The sequence below is a fragment of the Oryx dammah genome, unplaced genomic scaffold (assembly GCF_014754425.2).
Source record: "Oryx dammah isolate SB20612 unplaced genomic scaffold, SCBI_Odam_1.1 HiC_scaffold_2, whole genome shotgun sequence".
Classification (NCBI taxonomy): domain Eukaryota; kingdom Metazoa; phylum Chordata; class Mammalia; order Artiodactyla; family Bovidae; genus Oryx; species Oryx dammah.
The window spans coordinates 14,410,105-14,431,195 of NW_024070186.1; the positions used below are offsets into that span (position 1 = coordinate 14,410,105).

The 21,091-nt window shown below is 54.8% G+C and overlaps 1 protein-coding gene across 3 annotated transcripts in view; it reads right to left on the reverse strand.

The window, feature by feature from the left end:
• Positions 1-18,847, reverse strand: part of PDE9A (phosphodiesterase 9A) — a 107,452-nt gene extending 88,605 nt beyond the window's left edge. For all 3 annotated transcript variants that reach the window (XR_005719430.1, XM_040231763.1, XM_040231755.1), the window contains exon 1: positions 18,723-18,847. Coding sequence is in view for 2 of the 3 variants with exons in the window: in XM_040231763.1 (XP_040087697.1) it covers positions 18,723-18,791 (69 nt within the window). In the remaining variant the exon portion in view is untranslated. The remainder of the gene's footprint in view (positions 1-18,722) is intronic.
• Between the last annotated feature and the right edge of the window lie 2,244 nt (positions 18,848-21,091).

The following is a 21,091-nucleotide window of genomic DNA, read 5'->3' on the forward strand; positions in this document are numbered from 1 at the left end:
TTAACGTTGGTCCTAACGGGAAGCAGAGGTGGTCACTTGGCCTCTTTTCTGCTGTCACTCCCCCTTAGTGGTGTCTATATTCTGTCTGCCTTGTTCTTAAATTACTGATATTTCTAATCACCTACTTGGAGTGAATATTGGTTTGAACCCCACGCTCGGAAGAAGACAAACCAATCCAAATTCCTTTCATTTGTCTATCAGACCACGATTCATTTGTATAGCTTTTATAAACTATTAAGCTTTTATAGGGCTCCGTCTTCCCTCAAAGCAAACCAGAGTATTTCAGTCTGGCCCCAGTGCCCATGCTCCAGCTCCATGAGTTAGAACTCACCAGGCCAGCTGTCAGGAGAGCTGAACGCCAACTCAGTGGTGGTTTTGCTATCTTTGGGGGAATTGAAAGCTGAATTTCTATTGCTTTTTCAGCACCTGGGAATTATGAGTGTTTAATACATAAAACAAGCTACAAAGAGACCAAGACCCCAATCCTACATTTAACTTTCTTTTTACCTTCCCTCAAGAAATACACATTTTCACCAGAGGAAAGATTGTAGGCTACCTCCCCATCCATCCGTGTATATCTGCAATTCCTCTGCCGTCTACCTCAAATTATAAATTACATACATAAAGGTGAATAGAATGTTCATTCCATCCTGCCCCTTGTTTCTAGAACATGTTACAATAGTGTCACATTCAGAATGGATCACTGCTAACCGCCAGGCAGGCAATCACAGCTTCTTTGTCTAAGATAAAATCTGAATTAGGCCTCATTTCTCTTTCCAATTTAAGAGGTATTTTTCCAGCCCTGTCATTTGAAAACATATAAAATAAAAACAAAAAACTACTATTTATTACTATGAACCAGACACATTACGTACGTTCCCTGAAAAGAAAAAAAAAAGAGAGAGAACTTTTATACATAATGGAAATGCTCTGTTACTACAAAAGCCAAAGTCCTGGCATAACGGAACCTCAGTGCCCACCTCCCAACTTCTACAATTAGCAACACGAGATCCATCCTGCCTTCTCTGTCTCCCAGCTTCTCCCTCCATCAGGGTTATCTGAAAGCTCATTTTAGACATATTATTTCGTGCTCGTGTTTCAGCGTGGATCTCTAAAATATAAGATCTCTTTCTTTGGGTTTAAGATAAGCCACAGTGCTACCGTCAGATGCAAAGAAAACTGACAACAATTTCCCTTATTATTTCTCAGATGTCAGAGATCTATCTTTAGGGCATGTTTTGAGGACCATAAGTAATATGTCTTCCCTGACAAATAAATGACAAGGAACGCAAAGGGGATGAAAAAAATGGATAGAAAGAGGCCAAGGGTGACGGCAAGTAAATGCACCCTGTGGATCCTGACTTGAAAACAAGTGTGTGTATATACGTGTGTGTGTGTAAGAAAGAGAGAATGGTCCCCTTTTCTTGCCACTTATTTGTCTTCAATTCTTAAAGCAAGCTTCAATGGTGGGGACTGTTATTCCTTTCTTGCAGATCCTAAGGTTCAGAGAGGGGAGGAGCCCTTCTTCCGAGGTCACATAGCAAGTGAGCAGGGTTGAAAAGGAAGGGCAGCTGCCAGTCCAGCGGCAGGCGATGGTCAGAGTGAGGGAACGGGGAGGAGCTGGCGGCTCAGTGTGATAAACCATCTCAGATGACAGAGACGAGCGGTGGGTGAGGCCAGGAATCATGGATGCGCTCGGGAGGCAGCATACGCTGTGCAAAGCCTCCTGGAGCTGTGACAGGGTGAGCCTGGGGTGAATGCAGAGAGAGGCCCCAAACCCCAACCTCGTTGCAGAGCCTGCAAGGCCAGGAGGAACCCGCCGAGGAAAAGCCTCCAGGCTGGGCATCGGGACCTGACTCTGTTCCTTCTCGAATAAACTGTGTACTGCAGGCAAGTCTCCCGACACCTCTAGTCTCCGACATCTCATCCTCAGAGTGGACAACACCAGCTCCACTTGCTGCAGGGTGCTGGGGGGCTCCCTGCCCCAAGCCCCACACGCTGGGATGACCACCTCACCCCATGGGTGAGATTCCTTCTCCCCGAGAGGCACAGTCACCACACGGGCCTGAAGCCAGCCCTCCTGGTTTACCGGCTCTGCTTCTCATGGACTCTAGGATCATGGACAAATGCCTTACCCTCTTCAATGCATATCTTCCTCATCTGCTACGTAGGGAAGATACACAGCCTCTATAGAACACTTCCCAAGACTTCTGGGATGTATTAAGCATGATCCAAATGCGTGCCAGGCAGGTACCAGCCCCAATTACAGATGTGAAAACTGAGGCCCAAGATCATACAAGCAGCATGGGACACTGGTAGAAGCAAACCCCATTCTGCTGAAACCTGGGCCATGGGAAAAGCAACCCAGGGGGTGGGAGGGTGACTTGAGGCTGATGTTCTGAAGCACATCACCTCCCTAGCATCACCTTCTCTGGGGTCCAACACACAGGAGGCCTTCAATAAACGTCTGTTAGGTAAGAGCATTTGAAAGGCACATTGGTCTCGCATGGCATGAGTTAATACAATCAAACGCAGAGCAAGATCTGCTGGGGGAGCAGAGAGACATCTAAGCCCCTCCTGTCACCTGTTGCCAGGGGCAGGGGATGCGGTGATGTTCACATCACACATGAAACTAAGGGCAGACAGGACATGTCTGTGAAAAAGGGTCGGCCGGGAGGGTCGGGTGGACCACAGGAGCAGGGGCACGGGCTGGGGCTGCAGGGAAGATGCGACCCCCTCGCTCTGCCCCATGCACACTCCAGACCAGCGATCCCGTGGGGTTTAGGGCACAGTGACCACATGCAGAGAGCCTGCGGAGCCCGGGAAACGTGGGGCCAGCTGAAGCTGGAATGTGTTTACAACCATGTAGCCGACATCCCTGCAGTCCCTGAATAATGGCCCGCTCCCTCCACTATTCCTGTCTGGAGAATCCCATGGACAGAGGAGCGTGGCGGGCTACAGTCCATAGGGTCACAAAGAATTGGACATGACTGAGCAACTGAACACATCCCACAGATTGTTGTTGTTTAGTTGCTAAGTCGAGTCTTAAACATCCCATGGACTGTGGCCTGCCAGGCTCCTCTGTCCATGGGATTCTCCAGGCAAGAACACCGGAATGGGTAGCCATTTCCTTCTCCAGGAGATCTTCCTGACCCAGGGATCAAAGCTGAATCTACGACATTGGCAGGCGGAGTTTTTATTGCTGAGCCACCTGGGAAGCCCATGCCCCTGAGAGTTACCCGCAGGCGGAGTTTTTATTGCTGAGCCACCTGGGAAGCCCATGCCCCTGAGAGTTACCCTCCCCCCAACCCCGGGAACCTGTGAAAACTGCCCTATAGTCTCTGCAGGTGTGCTTAGATCAAGGCTCCTGAGACAATCCTGGATGATGTGCTGCTGCTGCTGCTAAGTCGCTTCAGTTGTGTCCGACTCTGTGCGACCCCATAGACGGCAGCCCACCAGGCTCCGCCGTCCCTGGGATTCTCCAGGCAAGAACACTGGAGTGGGTTGCCATTTCCTTCTCCAATGCATGAGTGAAAAGGGAAAGTGAAGTCGCTCAGTCGTGTCCGACTCTTAGCAACCCCATGGACTGCAGCCTACCAGGCTCCTCCGTCCATGGGATTTTCCAGGCAAGAGGACTGGAGTGGGGTGCCATTGCCTTCTCCGCTGGATGATGTAGGTGGGCCTAAATGAAATCACAGTCACCAGGGAGGCGGGGTGAGAGCTAACAACACACAGAGGAGAAAGTGATATGAAGAGTGTGGGGCAGACACGACCTGGAGGATACTGGCCTTGAAGACTGGAGGGCTATGGCCACAAGCGGAGATCCGCCGGCAGCCCCAGATGTGGGAAGAGGCAGAGAACGGATGCTCCCCCAGGGACTCTGGCAACACCTTGACTCTGAGCCCAGTGAAGCTCATTTAGGACTTTCAGCCTCTAGCACTGTGAAGGAATACATTTCTGTTCTTGGTTATTCTGTTTGTGGCGATCTGCTACAGATGCCCCAGGGATCTGGCACACCTTGACCTTCATTCTGGGATGGCTGGAATCTCTTTTGCAGGTGATAGGAGTTCTTTAGAGAGCTGGACCATAAAGAAAGCTGAGGGCCGAACTGATGCCTTGGAACTGTGGTGTTGGAGAAGACTCTTGAGAGTCCCTTGGACTGCAAGGAGATCAAGTCAGTCAATCCTAAAGGAAATCAACCCTAAATATTCATTGGAAGGACTGATGCTGAAGCTGAAGCTCCAATACTTTGGCCACCTGATGCAAAGAGTTGACTCAATGGAAAAGATCCTGATGCTGGGAAAGACTGAGGGCAAGAGGATGAGGTGGTTGGATGGCATCATCGACTCAGTGGATATGAGTCTGAGCAAACTCCAGAAGATGGTGAAGGACAGGGAACGCTGGTGTGCTGTAGTCCATGGGGTTGCAAAGAGTGGGACACAACTGAGCGATTGAACAACAATGAGGAGTCCTTGACGCTATGTGAAGTGTGGAGTGCACACAGGACTGGGATAAAGCTTCAGGACTGGACCAGGGAAGGACAGGTTGAAGAGAGGAGACACTGATGGCTTGGAAGGTCAAAGGCTGCGATTTCCCCACCTTCCATAAGAGCTGCTGTGGGTGTGGGGCAGGGAGGTGGAGAGGCTGGAGGGAACAGTGCCCAGTTGGAGGAATTCCGTCCTGGTTAGGGATGTTCACCAGCAGGACTCGGCCACCCAGACGCTGTAAACCCCCACCTCCTCGGACTCAGTGGGATCTCAGGGCCCATTTCCCACCCAGTCGGCAGCCGCCTTCTCCCCACCAAACCCATTTGTCACGGCTGAGCCACTCAGCACTCTTGCCATCTCTCTGGGTTACTCTGTGTTTATTTTTCACTTCTGGTGTCTTCACTGTTATAAATAATGGATCACAGGCGACTGAAAATGCAGAAAGCGACGAACTAAAAGAATAAGAAATGTGCTGAGGGGGCGCTGGAGGCGAGGACGTTTCCCAAGGTTTTGAATCTGCTCTCCTTCTCGAGCTCTAACCCCAGTGAGAGGCAGCTCATGACCCAGAGCCTAGTGCTCCCCTCGCAGGGCTCTGCTGCAGCAGAACTCTGAATGTGGTCCAGGGGATCCACTCCAGGATCAGAGCTCCTGGGTGTCCCAGGGCAGGGAAGAGTGCAAAAGGGAAGGCGCTGGGGAGGACCTGGGGCCCTGGGGACCATCCACAAGGAGCCTGGTCCCAACACGCAGCCTCTCCCACCCTGCTTCAAAGCAGATGAAGAAGGTGGGGGTTGGGCAAGGGCAAAAGACAAGAAGAAACCACGTGAAAGTGAGACCTAGGACCAGAAGGCGGGAAGGACCTCTCCCTCCAGCTCAGGGCAGACCTCAGCAGACATGGGAAGCAAGCATCCGGTTCCACCATCACTTCCTGGCAGGAATGAATCGGGGATCCAGGGATCTGGGGTGTCTAGGGAAGCTGTGCCTTTCAGCCTTCTCCAAAGAAGGGTCCAGGCTTTCCGGGCTGTATTTGGAGAAAAGTCTTTAAGGAGGTAATTAAGTTAAAATTGGGCAACTGTATGAGCTTCCTGGGGCTATTGTATTCATTGGCCAAGATCTTTTGGGTTTATTTGTACAGTGATGTGAAAAACCAGGAGGAAATCTTTGGTCAACCCAATAACAAGATACCACAAAAGGGCAGCTTAAACCCACAGAAGTTCATCCTCAGCTCTAGAGGCTCAAGTCTGCAGTAGAGGTGGCGGTGGGTTTGGGTCCTTCTGAAAACTCTCAGGGAGGATCCATGCTGTCTGTCTGCAGTTTGGACAGTGGCCAGCACCCCCAGGGCTCCTTGGCTTGTGGACGCATCAGCCCAGGCTTTGCCTCCACCATCTGCTCTCTGAACGGGCACACCTCCCTCTTCTTCAAGGACAGTCAAGTCCAGCCCCATCTCATCTCATTTTGCTTACATCAGCAAATAACCTATTTCCAAACATAGTCCATTGACAGGTTGTTGTAGGGGGGTGCGGTCAGAACATGGCCTATCTTATGACACAATTCACCAAAAACAGTGGGAACCCCCAGGAACAAGGCAAGATGAGGTGACAACGTGGGTGGACAGGAACTGGCCAGAGGAACCTGGGCCATCACACAGACACCCTGGTGAGCAACATCGACATGGGAGGCGGGGAAGGAAGACTGCTGAACAGAGCTGGCCGTGGGGCATGGGGGAGCTGACGAGCTTCCAAGTGCAGTGGAGAGAGGCCTTCCTTCGTCCCTCCATCACCCGCTGTATTTCCTTTTCTTTTTATTGTTTGAAATTTCATTAGAAAAATTGAGCATGCAACGTTATGTGCCGCCGGGATGGGAGGGGAGTGGGGAGGAGAATGGATACATGTATGTGTATGACTGAGTCCCTTGGCTGTTCACCTGAAACTATCACAACATTGTTAATCAGCTAGCCTCCAATGCAAAATAAAAAGTAAGAAAAAGAAAAAATAGTTTTCCTGCGAGAAAACAAACTTCTCTGGGCATGGGCAATGGCAGCCTCCAACCCCACTGTCCAGCTTCTTATCCAGCCAGAGGCCAGTGTTCACCACCCAGAGAAAACCCCAAAGGGCCCCCCTACAGGTGCTATAAGTGCCTCCAAAGATCAGGGTTTCTGCTCAGTGCTGCTGGACTTTCAGGGGTGCTTGTCCCCGAGGTAACGTCGGCCGGGCGGTGTCTCCCGGGCCACACTGAGACTCACATTGTCCCAGGTTGCACGGCACCCATGTCAACCAGCATGTGGAGGCTGTGTGACCCGAGCAGCCTCTGCACCGAACCAAACAGTTCCTCTCGGGTACACTGCTCCTAAAGTCTGATGCCTGGGGCTCACGGCACTTGGTTGAAAGCTGATACCCCCATGACTCCTTCTTCCAGAAGCCAAGCCTGGTGTGGCAGAGGAGGGTGGGAGCTCAAGGGGTCACCGCAGGGCTGGAGACGGAGTCAGAGACCCCAGACCCAGTGAGGGCCCCGGCTACAGCACCAACACGAGAGACCCAGGGTCCTCCATCCCAAGAGAGGCCCTGGGCTTCGGGGAAGGGACTGGAAAGAGAGCGACTGGGCATAAGATGAGTTGGGAAAACCAGGATGTGGGGCTCTGCACTCCGTCATGTTCCGGGGGGAAATGTGGGGGCGCAGGGAGCAGGGGTCAGGTGGAAGGAGGTCTTGACATGTCCGTAGTTCAGAACATCAGCTGCATCTGGCAGTTCATGAAGCCCACACCCTCCACACTTGTTTACCGAAGCACACAGACTCGGACCCCGATGATCAGAGCTTAACACCCTAGGCGCCTGGGATGGGCACCTGAGTCTCGCGCTGAGAAGGGCCGCCCTCAGCCTCCGCCCACCCACAGGGCTGATGCTCCTCCACCACCCAGACGTCACCTGCACAGGTGTGTGCTCTCCACTCCCCGAGGCTGTGACCCGTCTCAACCACCTTTTCCATCAGTGCCACCAGCACTGCTTCAAGAAACATTCCTGGAGGGAATTCACTGCTTCTACATGTTTCCCCATTATAACTTGGCCACCAGAGTGCCCTCCACCCCTCATTCCTTGGAACATTCTGTGTGTCTCTGCCCAGAGGGCACAGATGCCATCTCTCATCTCTGCTCTTTGTGGCTCAGCCTTCAAAGCACCACATGCAGAATCGGTCTCCCATGCATGCTGGACCACGGCTGCACATCCTGGCGGCTCCAGGGGGCGTCCTGGGCCATCCCTGGAGTCAGGCGTTTCAGTGCTCCTTGTATTTGCTCCCAGCTTTCGATTTTTCTGTTATTAACAGCGACGGTAAGACATCTGAGGCTTACATAAGAAGCTTCATTGAGAGGTTTTTTTTTTAGAGTATGTATGACCATTAATTTTGAGTCTTTAAGCACTGCCCATATCTCAACTTTTCCCCCTGTGAAGCTTACATAACACAACTCTGAGCAAAAACATCTTGGGGGCTGCTCCCCAAAGCACCCTGGAACTGGGGCGTGCAACAGACAGGCTCCAGACAAGCCACCAGCCACACCCGGCTGCTGCGGCTGACAGTCAGCCTTTACGTAACAAGGAACGACGCTCAGCGTGAGCTGCTTTTGCAAATGTAAACTGCAGGTGGAGAGATTATTGAAGATCTCTAGATGATCATGTCAAATGCATGGCCTCTTTTTCTGTGATTTGTAATGCTGTGAAACTAAAAACAACAACAAAAAATCCCCAAGGCAGAAGCTGTGAGGATAAAGGCAGCCTGAGTCACTGGGTTCCGCTAACTGTTCTGCTTACAGAATGAATCAATATGACGTGCAGCCGGCCTCAGGGATGCCTGAGTCCCCTGGACAGCACCCTGGTACCCGGAGCCTGCGGGGCTGGGCGTGCTGATGGGAGGGTGGTGGCCGCTTGCCTTGTGGCTGTGTTCTATCTGGGCTAAACTGAGGAGGATCTGCCTGTGACAAACGGTCCTAACTCCCACCATCCACGGGCGGACTCTGACTTTGTCTCCCTGAAGCTCCCCTACCCCGAACCCCCATAGGACCAGGCAGCTCCCCCAGGCTGCACACGAGGGGCGGAGGGCCTGGGTTTGGGGGGTATAGTCAGTGGACAAAGGACAGACAGCGAGTCCCCCCAGGCTACAGGGGCCAGTGACTGGCCAAGCACACTCCACACATGGCTTGCTTCCACGAAAAGGCTTCTTCTGCCTATAAAATTTCTGGTAAGTGTTTGTGAGTATCTCTACAACTCCTTCCAGCAGAATAAATGAACCAGAGGCCTAGAAACCATATGCAGCTGGAGCGTGTGCAGACACGCAGGCTGCCCCGCGTCACTACCTGGGCTGGCGGTCCCGGTGCATCCAAGCTGAGAGCCTGCACTGGGGGGTCATGTCCCCTCTTCCCACCCTCCCTCCTCACTGCAGTCCCCACAGAGCGCCTCCTCAGAAACAGTCGGAGGATAAATGAAAGGCACTCCCGGTCTTGTCTTTCCTGGAAAGAATGGGGGAAGGAGTGTGGCCTGGGGGCCAATCTGGGGAACACAGTCACCAGGGTCATTGAGCAGGATGCACCCGTGGGGCTGGCCCAGCCCTTCATCCCACGGAGCATGCCTGGACACGGCCCTGGGCCTGGAATGATGGGGAGACGCATAAGGCCAGGGGTCTCGGGAAGGCTCCCCCAACAAGACACAGAGATCTGGCAACTCAAATCCGTGACACAGATGAATAAAAATAAAAACAACAAAAAAGACCTTACAGAACACACACCATGTGCCACCCCATTTCAGCACAGGGCATACACACTTGAATTTCATCACAGCCACACTGCAAGGTGGACGCTTGCTTCCCCCCAGCACACAGATGAAGACACTGAGGCACGCAACCTGCCTGCACACTCACAGGTACAAACGCACACAAACTGCACCCCTCCCTGAACTGATGCTCCTGACGCTGATGTCATGCTGCCGGTAAACGGACCGAGTGTAATTGCAATCGGAAAAGCATCTGTCTTCCCTGAACAGTTTACTCTCATCCCCGCCTGCAATACATCACACTTCACGGACCACGCTGCAAACACCCGCCCGAGATGAACACAACCAGGTCTGGAAAACGGGAGGACTCTGGGAACACAACGTTTTCCAGAAGACACGATAATGTACCACTGCAACAGACCTACTCTTTGCAAACTGAGGAGAGAAGAGGGGAAATGATTCAGGTTTACAAGATAGCAGGCAAATTCACTGATGAATAAATGGATCAGCAAGATGTGGTCCATCCACACAGGGCAATCTGACTCAGCCTTAAAGAGGAAGGGCATTCTGACACCTGCCACAACTTGGATTAGTCTTAAGGATGTGATGCGCAGGGAAAGAAGCCAGCCATAAAAGGACAAATACTATATGACACCCCCCCTCTACAGGAGGTCCCCAGAGAAGTCAGATTTACAACGACAGTAGACAGAGTCACTGGTGCTAGGGTCTGTGGACGGGGACAGAAAGGCAACATTTAGTGGGGACAGAGTTTCATTTGGGGAAATGAGGAAGTTCTGGAGATGGATGGTGGGGATGGTTGCACAACAGTGCAAATGAATTAACGCCTCTGAACAGTACACGTAAAATGGTGAAGATGGTAACATTGTATGTTATGCGTATTTTACTACAATTTTTAAAAATTGAAAAAAAATTAAGCAGGGAATCTGAACCCAAATGAACAGAACATTCAGGGTCTTCTTTAATCGTGTCTAGACTGAGTTAAAAAGCAGACACATCACTCTTCCGACAAAGGTCTATACAGTCAAAGCTATGGTTTTTCCAGTAGTCATACATGGATGTGAGAGTTGGACCATAAAGAAGGCTGAGCGCTGAAGAACTGATGCTTTCAAACTCTGGTGTTGGAGAAGACTCTTGAGAGGCCCTTGGACTGCAAGGAGATCAAACCAGTCAATCCTAAAGGAAATCAACTGTGAACATTCATTGGAAGGTCGGCTGCTGAAAGTGAAGCTCCAATACTTTGGCCACCTGATGCTAAGAGCTGACTCACCAGAAAAGACCCCGATGCTGGGAAAGATTGAGGGCAGGAGGAGAAGAGGGTGACAGGGGATGAGATGGTTGGATGGCATCACCAACTCACTGGACATAAGTTTGAGCAAGCTCCGCGAGTTGGTGATGCACAGGGAAGCCTGGTGTGCTGCAATCCTTGGGGTCACAAAGAGTCAGGCAGGACTTGGCAACTGAGCAACAACAGACAGAGTCAGGTGCTGAAAGTTTCTGTTTGGGCAAAAGTTCCCACTGGGTGAAGAGCTCTGGGAATCAAGAAGGAGATGTGGCACCTGGCGGAGGTGATGGAGCAGGGGACAGGCAGGCAGGAGCAGGGCCAAGGCATGCAACCACACCATCAACTGCAGACATTACTTTTCTGAGACTGAAAATGCTTGGTGCCATCTCCAAGGCAGCTGAACGCATTGTGCAGTGACCCACAGCACAGCTGTAAACCGGTGCCCAGGGAGACATGTGCACACTTTTTAGACTCCTGCAGCTGTATCTTCAGGTGTGCATGGTCTTAGAATACACTTTTCTCAGAAAGATTCACAACCCTGGAAATGCAAATAGCCACAGAAGCATGAGGAAACAGCCCGGTGAGCCAAGCAAGAGGCTCCATGTCAACGCCTTTCAAGCTGGGCCACTAACGTGCCCCTTCCATTGGCTGTGAGCCATCCCCGGCTGGAGCCCAGGCCTCTGTCCCACCCAGGCAAGGGCTGTGGGGGCCCTCTTCCATCTCATGGCCTGTCTGTCCCGAGTGGGTAGGGGTGGAGATGGAGCATGGAGAAATCCTTCAGTGGGGTGGGACTGGGCTACTTGTCACAAGGACACCTGAGGTCCCTCTGAGTCCTCTGGGGACCCTCTTAGACCTTCTTGCCAAAGTCTGCTCCCCCAGGCTCCAGGAGTGCAGCCTGCCAATCACAGACAGTAAACCCAGGACAGAGGTACAGGGTCCCAGCCTGTAGTGACTCGAGGCTACCTGTCCACTCAGCTTCCACTGCCCACAGCCAGGCTGGTGTCTGGATCCCCATGGCTGGCTCAGGGCTCAGAATCCTGGAGGCATCCCTTTCACCTCTTATCTGCACGTTGGTTCTGACGGGGCACTCTGCCCGGGCTCCTCTTCCCTGATGCCCAGGGCTGTATTCTGCATGTTTCTGAGGCCAAGCAGCCCCTCAGCCCACAAGGGCTCTGGCGAGACCACTGGTGCCTTTGCTCAGGGCATGAGGTAGCCCTGCTGCCAATAGGCATCGCCTCTGCCGGGCTGGAGAAGGAGCTGCCTGGGCAGTGGGCCCCAGGGTCTCAGGGCCTTGGCACTGCCCCCTCTTTGTGATTATTTGTCACAGTGGGCTCACAGATATGGAACTGAGGACACCGAGGCACTGCCAGGCTCCTTCCAGAGTCTCCGAGGGGATAGGTCCCGGGCACAGGGAGAGGGGCCAAGGGACAAAATGCACTCACTGAGCCTCTGCAGGGGGTCAGCTCTGCCATGGGCTCCATATGGGTGGTGTTCAGAGCCATCTGCATCACCCCATGGGGGGCGGGGCGCCAGCATCACACCCACCTCATCGAGGAGAAGGTGACTTCCCTGGGGGCTTCCCCTGGCAGAGCCGGGCACTGAGATGCTGTGTCCAGCACCAGGGCCTCCGCCCACCACGTAGGTGACTGTGGAGAGCAGCCCTGCCCCCTGCACTCGGCCTACAAGGTCTCCACATCATTATCCGTCAACCCCAATGGCATTAGCAGGGTTCGGGCCCCCAGCCAACCCCCTCCCAGGGCCTCCAGGTGTCAGGAAGTGTCTGGCTTAAAAGAGGCCTCCAACCATAGCCCGTGGGAAGGAGGAGGGAGATCTGCAGCCTCCTGGGTCCCCCGTGGCCTCGGACTAGAACGAGTGAGACCCTGCGCCCGAGAGGCCATGTTGGGGAGCGCTCTGGAGTCAGGTGGCTGCACTCTAGCGGCTGATCTATGTGGTGAAGAGAGACTGAAAATGGAGACACGCCAATGTTCACAGCCCAGCTGGAGACAGGGTCATTGCGGGCGAGGGGCAGGGTCTCTGCCCCATGATGAATGGGGCCGCCTCCATTTACACTGAAACCCCGAGAGGGTGTGGAATGACCCCCTTTCTCCAGCTTCCTTGGCTGCAATTAGCTTGTGTTGCTGCTTTCTCCAGCTTCCTTGGCTGCAATTAGCTTGTGTTGCTGCTGTTGCTGCTGCTGCTGCTAAGTCGCTTCAGTCGTGTCCGACTCTGTGCGACCCCATAGACGGCAGCCTACCAGGCTCCGCTGTCCCTGGGATTCTCCAGGCAAGAACACTGGAGTGGGTTGCCATTTTCCTTCTCCAATGCACAAAAGTGAAAAGTGAAAGTGAAGTCACTGAGTCATGTCCAACTCTCAGCAACCCCATGGACTGTAGCCTACCAGGCTCCTCCATCCATGGGATTTTCCAGGCAAGAGTACTGGAGTGGGGTGCCATTGCCTTCTCCATAGCTTGTGTTACCATTTCAAAATATCCTTTTAAAGCTCTTACATTATGAACATTTAAAGGAAAATAAATGACTTTGCCAACAAAGGTCCTTCTAGTCAAGGCTATGGTTTTTCCTGTGGTCATGTATGGGTGTGAGAGTTGGACTGTTAAGAAGGCTGAGTGCTGAAGAATTGATGCTTTTGAACTGTGCTGTTGGAGAAGACTCTTGAGAGTCCCTTGGATTGCAAGGAGATCCAACCAGTCCATTCTGAAGGAGATCGGCCCTGAGATTTCTTTGGAAGGAATGATGCTAAAGCTGAAACTCCAGTACTTTGGCCACCTCATGCGAAGAGTTGACTCATTGGAAAAGACTCTGATGCTGGGAGGGATTGGAGGCAGGAGGAGAAGGGGACGACAGAGAATGAGATGGTTGGATGGCATCACCGACTCGATGGACGTGAGTCTGAGTGAACTCCAGGAGTTGGTGATGGACAGGGAGGCCTGGCGTGCTGCAATTCATGGGGTCGCAGAGTCGGACACAACTGAGCGACTGAACTGAACTGAAATGACTTTGCTGGGACTTCCTTCGGAGGGCGACCAAGGGGAGCCGCCATCCACCTGGTGGTTATGTGAGGACCTAGACAGCAGCAAAGCCCAGAGAACTATGGAGGGTCTTTTGGACAATCCCTGCACAGATGAGCCAAGACCCTACCGATGGGCAGGGAAGGGAGGGTCTGAGTGAGGGGTGAGCCAAGCACACGTCTGAGGTTGAAAGGGACCCTCCACTGGGCTTGACCAGGTGGTCGGACAGACATCCCAGGAGGGGAGACATTTCATGAGTCAGGGAAGGACTCCAGGCCTCGCCATGCTGACCACACTGGACAAGACTGTGGCAGGGGCACCCTTCAACAAACAGAGGACAGGACTGCCCTACAGATGAGCAGCCAGCCTGAAAGGCCAAAGCCTGTGTCTGTGCCAAAGGCAGGCAAGGCTGATGTCCTTGGAGGGAGCAGGGCTGGAGCAGGACAGGGGGACATGGGGAGCCTGTGGCAAGGCAGGAAGAGCCAGGGCCCCAAGAGCAGGGAGGAGGGGCCTGAGCCCCAGGGAAGCCGCTGGGGAGGGGATGGCGGCCTGGCCCTGAAGGTCCACAGGGGCTAACTGCTGGCTCCCGAGGAATCCATGGCAGGGCCTGGGGCCCCAAGTGGCAACAGAGCCAGGTTGAGAGGAAGGCAACACATGGAGAGGAGACTCAGCAGAGGAGGGCTTAGCTCCGGGGGGGGGGGCAGGAAGGGGGCGCAGTCCCAATGCAGGGTGGGGGAGACCCAACCACAATCAACCATCGGGAACTGGGAACAGCCTTCTGCCGACATTTCAACAACTTCCCAGGGCTCTGTCTGCTCTTCCAGGTTTTTCTCATTTGTTCCATTGTTTCAGGGCAGAAACGACCAAGCAGAACTCAAGTGGCCGATGCCCATTGAGACCTGGATTCCAGCTACAGAGCGAGGCAGGGATGCAGCTCAGAGAGGCCAAGAGCGCCTGGTGAGGGGCTCTCCCGCAGCAGCGGTGGGATGGGGGGACATCGCTGGACAGGCAATGCACCAACAGGTCCCTTTCAGCGCCACTTACGATGGTCCCCAGAATGACTGCTCTTGCCCAGACAAGGCTTCTCACTAAGCCCAAGCCCAGGGCCAGGGATCCCACAAAGGCCTCACTCTGCCTGCCTCAGAAGGTGGGCGAACCCACACCCAGAAGTGCCACCAGGCAGGAGTCCCTCAAGCTCCCTGATGCCAGTGGCATCATCTGTCTTGCCCCAGGCAACCCAGCCAAGCCCAACCCTCCTCCGGAGGCGGGTGGAAGAAAGGAGCAGATTCTGAGGTGGGGGAAACCTCGGAGAGAAACAGCAAGCCCTCTGGGTGGGGTAAGATGCATCAGCTCCAGAGGGGAGTCCTGACAGGAGGGTTCCCGGCTCCCACTCCCTCCTCCTTCAGCTGGTGCCGAGCGGTACCAGGTCCCACCTGTGCCCCCGACAAGTGGCGGACCAGGAGATGTGGACGGCTGTGCGGAGATGCAGTTGGCTGCGCGAGGTTGCCGCCCTGGCCTTTCGGCAGTCGCAGGCCGGGTCCTCCTGAGGCTGCCTGGCCTGGGAAAAGGGCCCCTTCCCAACCAGGCTGGTCTTCCCTAAGGAAGGAAGGCTCTTCATGGAAACCCACACGTAGCCAGCATCAGCCCATTCCACCAGCTGGGCCCTGCTGTGTCCCGTCCCTCACCGGGCGCCCTGCAACAGCAGCAGTTCAGTCTGTCCCTCCTGGGGGAAGCAAGATTGGGGAGGGTATGCAAAGGGGCCATGGCTTGGTGAGTCTCACGGAGCACGATGAATGCCCCATTCACCCTGGACCCCAGCCCTCAGCAAGGAGCAGCTGCTCAGTGAACGCTTGGGATAACTGAGTGATTTGCCCTGTCCACTCTGATTCCTGCAACAAGCAGGACGACGAGCATCTCCACGCGGCAGTGGAGAAATCGTGACTGAGGGAGGTTAGGGAACTAATCCAGATCTGAGGGGCTGGAAGTGGAGGCCCCGAGAAGGGACTGGCTCCCTGCATGCCTCTGGAGGCCACTTCCGGGTATACCCAGGAAGGACCCAGACCCAGGAAGATTAGCCCCGTCTGCCCACCCCGCCCCCAAGCCACCTATGCACAACCTCTGCAGGAAAAGCCCGCAGATGGAATATGGATCCTTCAAGGGAACCCCAGACCCCTGTGGCGGCCCCGCACTGGGTACCTGGGCGGGTGATGTGACGTGTGTGCTCAAGTCTCCTTCATACCAAGGAAGCAGGGAGCCAGCCACCGGGGAGCCACCAGTTTCTCTAAGAATCTGGAACACCTACAGCATTATCCCTAGGGTACATCCTCAGAGGGGACGCTGGCAGGCCATCCCTTCGGACAACTTTAGATCTGCCCCCCAGGCCGTGCTGGAGCAGATACTGTCCCAGAAGCCGCTGCTCTGAATGTTACCTTCTTCCTCCCCTTTGGGGCCCTCCCTGGGGGGAACAGGAAGGACCAGGAGCCGGAGAACTGGAGGGACGGAGAACTGGAGGGACGGAGAACTGGAGGGACAGAGTGCAGAAACAACGTGGGAGCCGCCGAGGGCCGACGGGGCAGACAGAGCAACACACGTGCCAGAAGCAGCTCCTGCCTCCCCGCCCCACCCCCTCCCAGGCTCTCCCCTCAAGAGTGACTTCCCCAGAAAGGAGAAGGGATGGATAAAAGGAAGACAGAGCACGACGGCATGCCGGGAACTTTGGGAATTAATCCAGCGCCTGGGACTTTAAGAAACCGCGGCCACTGAAAACGTTTCTGTAGAAGCTCTCAGCCCAGGATTTAAAGTCCCAACTGAGCTGCTGGGTGTCAGTGTGAGGTAGGCTGGGGGTTAGGACTTCTAGCACACGCTAGGAACCCCAGATGATCCAGCTCTCCCCAGGGCTAAAGGTGCAGCCAGGAGCCCTCCCCCCGATCCCCCTAGCACCAGCAGCAAAGGCAGAGGACACAGAACAAGGTCAAGAAGCAGTGAAAGTGATGGCTGACGTCTGAGGACCACGGTCTGCCTCCTCTCGTTTGTATCAAAGGGCATGGACCAACCACAGAGAACATCACACCTGCTCTGTTCCAGAGGGTTCCAGGCACTCAGTCTACATGGCCTCCTTCACTGTTCACAACTGTCTACAAAGACGATGCTCTTGTCCCACCTTACTGGCCTGGAGGCCAGCTCAGAAGAGCTCAGGGTTAGGTGTCCAGGATAACAGAAAGCGGTGGAGTTGGCACTCCATATCAGATCTGGCTGCTCCTGAACACAGGTGCTCACCGTCTCCCAGGACTGCCTGCTCAGCTGCTTTTGTGGAGATCACCAGAACCTCGAGTATCTCAGCAGCAAAATGTCCCCAAGGACAGCTGAGTCAAGCCCACCACTCAACGCTCCCCTCCCTCAGGAGCCTGTCTTCCACTTGGCACCCGCATCCCATTGGACTTCTCCAGGAAACCTTCAGGACATTCTTGGGAGGGAACTGTCACTTCTGATGCTGACAGCATCTCATCTCACCTCTTTCAAAAGATAAAATGGGTCGAGCTTTGATAATTTTCCTCTGTTGGGATAGAAAAAGTGTGTGTGCTTGTGTGTATGTGTGTGTCTTTGCCTGTGTGTGTACATGAGTGTGCTTGTGTGTATGTGTGCATCTTTGCCTGTGTGTGTGCATGCGTGTGTGTTTGTGCTTGTGTGTGTGCCTGTGTGTATGTCTGCCTGTGTGTATATGTATGTGTGTCTATGTGTGGTGCATGCCTGTGTGCGCTGGTGTGTATGTGTGTATGTTTGCCTGTGTGCGCTTGTGTGTCTGTATGTGGTGTGCGCACGTGTGTGCGCCTGTGTGTATGTGTGTGGACACATTTTATGTGCACATTGTGTGTGGATGCATGCACACACGTGTGTGTCCATGTGTGCATGTCTGTGCACACGTGTCTATGCTGGAGCATGGGAGTACTCAGCGGAGGGCCCTTTCTCCCTCTGAGGAGGCTGTTAAATTCCTGTGCAGTCACAGATGTCCTGGAAGCCAGGGGACCTGGGGGAGTCCTGCGCCTGGTGACCACTTGCCCTCGCTTCAGAGCCCCTGCTCCCCGTTATTTGGTTCCAATGAAGCGGGCTACGGGGGGGAAGGGGAGCCCATACTTCTCCTTTCTTGGGATCAAGCAGGGGATGGGGCGAGAGTGAGGCTGCTGGCAGAGGGTGTCTGAGAACCGCAGACACCCAAGCCCTGGCGCCTACTCTGTGCCCGGCTGGGGCATCTCCTCCTGCTTCCCGGCTCTGGGTGCGCCTTGAGAAAAGCAAAGTGAGCCGTGGCAGATGCATGGCTTCCCTGAAGTGTCCAGCTGGAGCATTTCCCTCACTGTGGCCTTCCTCTCCCCCACCCCCCAGGACCTCAGAGGGAGCTTAGAGAAGCGTCCTCCAAGCCAGCTCTCTTTTTGTCCCTCTCTGCCAATCAGAAGCAGGAGGTGCTCTGAATGCAGAGCTCATCCGGAGGGTCATCAGGTCTCTCCGCAGTCCCCAGGAGGTGAAGCAGCCCTGGGTCACCCCCTCCAGGCTCAGGGCTGCCCACCTGCTGGGATGGGGAACCGAAGGGGTGGGAGATGACAGCCCCTGCCGTGCCAACCTCCAGCGACACCCGCCCCAACCTGCTCCCCGCTAGGCAGGAAGCGGTGCCCGGCCCCCGCAGGGGCTTCGAGCTCCAGGCACCACCCGCCCCGCTGTCCGGGGTGTCCGTCCCGCGGGTCTGCCCACCGGCTCCTGGGGCGACTGTTCCAGGGTCCTTCCACCGGAAATGAAAGGCTTAATGGGCCAGCCTCGGAACGTCGGAACTCAGCCTAATCAGATTTGTTACAAAGAAAGCTGTGCCCAAGGAAAGGAAAAAATACTCCCCTTGCGGTCGCCCCTTTCCACCGGGCCGCGCGTGGGGACACCTGCCCCGCGGAGCCCCGCCGCCCCCGGCCCAAGTTGTCGGAGGCCGCAGTCGCCTCCGCGGATGCGCGGGCGCCGGACCGCGGACCCCTCCCCCGCCGGCGCCCCCTGGCTGGCCCCCACCCGCCACCGCGACCCCGCGCGGTCACCGGGGAGGAGCTGTCGGCGGGCGGGCACGGCGAGGGGCGCGCGGGGAGGGCGCTCGCAGCCCGGCGGGGGAGGCTGGGGAGGGGGCTACCTTCTGAATGCGTCCATCGATGTCCAAGTAGATGGCCTTGGGCCGGTAGCTGGAGGAGCCGGTTCCCATCTTGCCGAGCGCTGCACTTGGACTTTTTACTGTACTTTCTCGACGCCAGCCGCCGCGGGGAGGGCGGGGCGTGGGAGGAGGGGGCGGGCGGCGGGCGGACGCGGGGGCCAGCCAACCAGCGCGCCGCCAGGCGGGGCCGCGGGCTCGGCTCCTCCTCCTCCACCTCCCCTCCTTTTCCTTCCCGCCCCCTCTCTCCTCTCTCTCCGGTTTACACTCGGTTCTCCTCCCCTCCCACTTTAAGGCACGCCCCCTCATCGTCCCTTTGACTCCAGCCGCCTTGGGAATCAAGGCCAAGTGGGTAGCCAGTCTCCGACTGCCCTCTGGACAGGTGCTCATAGTGAGTGACTCCCTCTGACTGCAAAGCTAGTCGCTTTCCCACGTGACCAGATTCCCATAGCGACCCCCTCTGGCTGCAGGGCTGGTCACCTCCCTACAAAGACAGTGCTCCATTAGGACCCTTTTGCTGCCAGTGGATGCTCCATCATCCATCAGCAGGCACCTGGCTGGCATGGGTCCCTAAGCTATTTGTGACCCAAGGACGACTTAAGCCTGGGGGGAATCCCCTGGGTCCATCTTTCCCTGCTGTGAGAACCATCCTTATTTAATTTCAGTAGGAGATGGGAAAAGTTCCTTCTCCTTCAGGTATCTCCTTCCCCTAAGTTTGTGTACACCCTCGAGAGTGATCGCCTCTTCCAGATGCACCCAGAGCTGAAATGGCAATTTTATTTCTGTCCTCGTGTAGCCACCCGCTATTTGCTGGCTTCAGCACTGTTCTGGTTGCCACCCCCCTTGTTAATTGCTACAGGGAGTGTGGGGGGGGGAAGGGAGGGATTACAGGCAGCTCTTGACCTGCAGATCCCAGTGGGGACTGCCTCTGCGGCTCCCCAGTTCTCTTGGGGGTGGGAACAAGTTTGGGGGAGGGTGGTGATGCTGAAGGGCTTTCAGCGCCTGTTGCTTTTGGAAGCCAGTGTAAAAACCAGACAGAGAATGCAATTATTGTTTCATTTTAAGAGAATTCCAAGCCACTGCTTTCCATCTGTTGAATGTCTGGGGTTTACTTACTGAGAGAGTGTCTGGGGCACATGGTCTCCTTCCTCCCTGCCTGTCTGCCTGGGCTAGGCTGACCATGGCCACAACCAGTGGTCTTTGCTTTTCCTTTCCTGACCATTTGGCCCTCACCTATTGGATGATCACTGGCTTTCCAGACTCCTCCTGGCGGTCTGGGGAGTTGGCCAGACTGGAGCCCTGTGCAGTGTGGGGGTCATCATCTTCAGATTTGGATGGTCCAGTATATGTCACTTCATGTCCCCTGCCTGCTCTGGGGTGAGGTGGGAGGGCCGAATGGCTCTCAAGGAATGATGATGGTTTTGCTCTTGTCTCCAGTGCAGTGATGGGACCATGTCAGAGCCTGGGCACCACATGGTTTGCTTTAGACGTGGCTGAGGACGAGAGGAGGAACTAGGAGGACTTTAGGTTGGAGGATCAAACCCCCTGGGTGGTCACAGCTGGCCACTTGACTCACAATTATGAAATGTATCAGATCCGCTGGAGGATGGTATGGTAACCCTGCCCAGCATCCTTGCCTGGAGAATCCCCTGGACAGAGGAGCCTGGTGGGCTACAGTCCATGGAGTCGCACAGAGTCAGACACGACTGAGTGACTTAGCAGACACATGTGCATCCCTAAAGATTGGAGTGAGTGCTGTTATTACAGCTCAGTTTTGTTGTCAAACGTTCTGATGTTCTCCGGGTTTATCTGGAGACTGATCTGCAGAGCTATTGTGCTGCCTGGCATGGAAACCTTATCGCCCGGCAGATGGCTCATTAGCCCGGTACTTATCTATCTTCCATGTCTTACTGTCATCTGACCTTGCTCACCCAGACCATATTATTCTAGAGCCCAAAGGCTGGATGCAGCTCTGCAGGGTCACAAGCACTGATCAGAGGTTGAGGTCCTGTGACACCACTGGTGGTGGTGGGGTCCTTATACTGCCTGGCTGATTCGATATTCAGAATAGTAATTGCCCCATAAGTATCTGACTGACTAGGCTGCGTCCAGTTACTCCATCCCTGAGCCCCCTGGGAGCCAAGGTTCCTTCATCTATCAGTGGTGCCCTTGCTGTGTGTGGGCACTGATTGAGGCCCTGGGCATTCAGTGGAGAATAAACAGAAATCCCAGGCCTGGAGTAGCTGGTGTCTTAGTGGGAAACAGAGGAGACAGTGTAAATAAATGCAACATGTAGCATGTTGGATAATAACTAGTACAAAGGGGAATGTCACGTGGGGAAGGGGTGTGCTGTG